This window comes from Otolemur garnettii, unplaced genomic scaffold, assembly GCF_000181295.1.
Source record: "Otolemur garnettii isolate 467f Iridium unplaced genomic scaffold, OtoGar3 scaffold00179, whole genome shotgun sequence".
In the NCBI taxonomy this organism is placed as follows: domain Eukaryota; kingdom Metazoa; phylum Chordata; class Mammalia; order Primates; family Galagidae; genus Otolemur; species Otolemur garnettii.
Genome location: NW_003852574.1, coordinates 2,305,587 through 2,307,867, shown reverse-complemented (window position 1 = coordinate 2,307,867; position 2,281 = coordinate 2,305,587). Strand labels below are relative to the sequence as shown.

The window sequence follows — 2,281 nt, the reverse complement described above, 5'->3', positions numbered from 1 at the left end:
TTGCAGTTTTTGGCCAAGGCCAAGTTTGAACCTGCCACCTCCAGAATATGGGGCTGGCACCCTACTCCTTTGAGCCACAGGCACCGCTGCCAGTTACTTTTTTTTTTCCCTAAAGATGAGGTCTTCTATATTGCCCAGACTATTCTCAAAATCTGGACCTCAAGTGATCCTCCCACCTTAGCCTCCTAAAGTGCTATCATTATATGCATAAGCCATTGTGCCCAGCTGAAAACTTTTTCATTAACCAAGACAAAAAAGGAGAGTATAGACCTCTTACCTCTTCTTTTGTAACATTTTCAGGCACCCCACTTAATTGAATAAGCCTCGTGGGTTTCTCCTCACTTGGGCCAGTTCTATAATCTTGATCCTTGAATTCAAAATAAAAAATTATTACACAAATAAATATACTTTAGTATGCAAAAAGAAACTCAACATGAAATGTAAGTACTCAAGATTAAAATGAAAATGACATATATGAAGATATGAAAAACTACAATTTTCTCTATTGCTCTATATTCTAAAAATTAACCCCAAATCATTAGAATATAGGTGTGCAAAGTCCAAGGCTCACTGAAGAAGTCTTAAAATTGTAAAGCAGAGGCTGGGCATGGTGACTCATGCAAGTAATCCTAGCACTCTGGGAGGCTGAGGTGGATATTGCCTGAGTTCAAGGTCAGCCTGAGTAAAGCAAGACCCTGTTTCTCCCAAAAACAAGCCCAGTGTTGTGGTAGGTTCCTATAGCCCCAGCTCATGAGGCTGAGACAAGAGGATTACTTGAGTCCAAGAGTTTAAGATTGCTGTAAGCTATGGAGCCACGGTACTCTACCCAGGGCAACTGAGTGAGAATCTGTCTTCTAAAAAAACAAACAAACAAACAAACAAAAAACTGGGCAGCGCCTCTGGCTCAGTGAGTAGAGCACCAGCCCCATATACCAAGGATGGTGGGTCCAAACCCAGCCCCAGCCAAACTGCAACAAAAAATAGCAGGGTGTTGTATTGCAGGAGGCACATGTGGTCCCAGCTACTCAGGAAGCTGAGGCAAGAGAATTGCCTAAGCCCAAGAGCTGGAGGTTGCTGTGAGTTATGACACCATGGCACTCTACTGAGGGCGACAAAATGAGACTCTGTCTCTAAAAAAACCAAAAATTGTAAAGCAGAGCATTATGAAAGACAAAATTCAATAGGACTTTTATAACCAGAAAAAAAACCTCCCATATTTTCAAAACTATATGTTCTTTTTTACAAAAGGACAGCAAAAAAAGAAAATTAAATCAGATGTGATTTATCAAAGATGACTTCAATAAACAAATTTCAGAAAAAAGTCAAAAGGTGCTATTTGAATCTAAATCATATACCCATCTATATTGTTCACATTTAGAAATCTGTCTATTCCAACTGATTTCCTTCCATTTCAAGTTATAAAAAGGGGCCGGGTATGGTGGCTCATGCCTGTAATCCTGCCACTCTAGGAGGTGGAGGCAAGTGGACTTCCTGAGCTCACAGGTTCAAGACCAGCCAGAGCCAGAGCAAGACCGCATCTCTATAAAATACCTGGGCATTGTGCCAGGCACCTATAGTCCCAGGTACCTGGGAGGCTAAGGCAAGATAATCACTTCAGCCCAAGAGTTTGAGGTTGCTGTGAGCTATGATGCCACAGCACTATACTGAGGACAACAAAGTGACACTCTGTCTCAAAAACTAATAAATACAGCTCAGCACCTGTAGCTCAGCTGCTAGGGTACCAGCCATATACACCAGAGCTGGCTAGTTTGAATCCAGCCCGGGCGTACCAAAGAACAAAGACAACTACAACCAAAAAATAGCCAGGCACTGTGGTGGGCACCTGTAGTCCCAGCTACTTGGGAGGCTGAGGCAAGAAAATTGCTTAAGCCCAAGAGTTTGAGGTTGCTGTGATGCCATGGCACTCTATTGAGGGCAACACAGCGAGACTCTGTCTCAAAAAAAAGAAAAAAAATAGCCAGGCATTGTGGCTGGCACCTGTAGTCCCAGCTACTTGGAAGGCTGAGACAAGAGAATCGCTTAAGCCCAAGAATTTGAGGTTGCTGTGACTCCATGGCACTCTACCAAGGGCAACATAGTGAGACTCTGTCTCAAAAATAAATAAATAAAAGTATCCTGATTTACACAATAACTTAAATGGCCACCCAGCTATATAACATTCTCAAAACACATTATTTGGCTAAAGTATATCTTAGGATCACTGTTCAAAGTAACAGTGATCCTAAGTAGAGATAGGTAAATTGTACTTTAAAAGATAATT

The 2,281-nt window shown here is 41.8% G+C and overlaps 1 protein-coding gene across 1 annotated transcript in view; it reads right to left on the bottom strand.

The window, feature by feature from the left end:
- Window positions 1-2,281, bottom strand: part of RBM6 (RNA binding motif protein 6) — a 139,902-nt gene that overhangs the window by 110,980 nt on the left and 26,641 nt on the right. Inside the window, exon 4 of the mRNA XM_023519520.1 lies at window positions 278-367. Within this exon, the coding sequence (XP_023375288.1) occupies window positions 278-367 (90 nt within the window). The remainder of the gene's footprint in view (window positions 1-277; window positions 368-2,281) is intronic.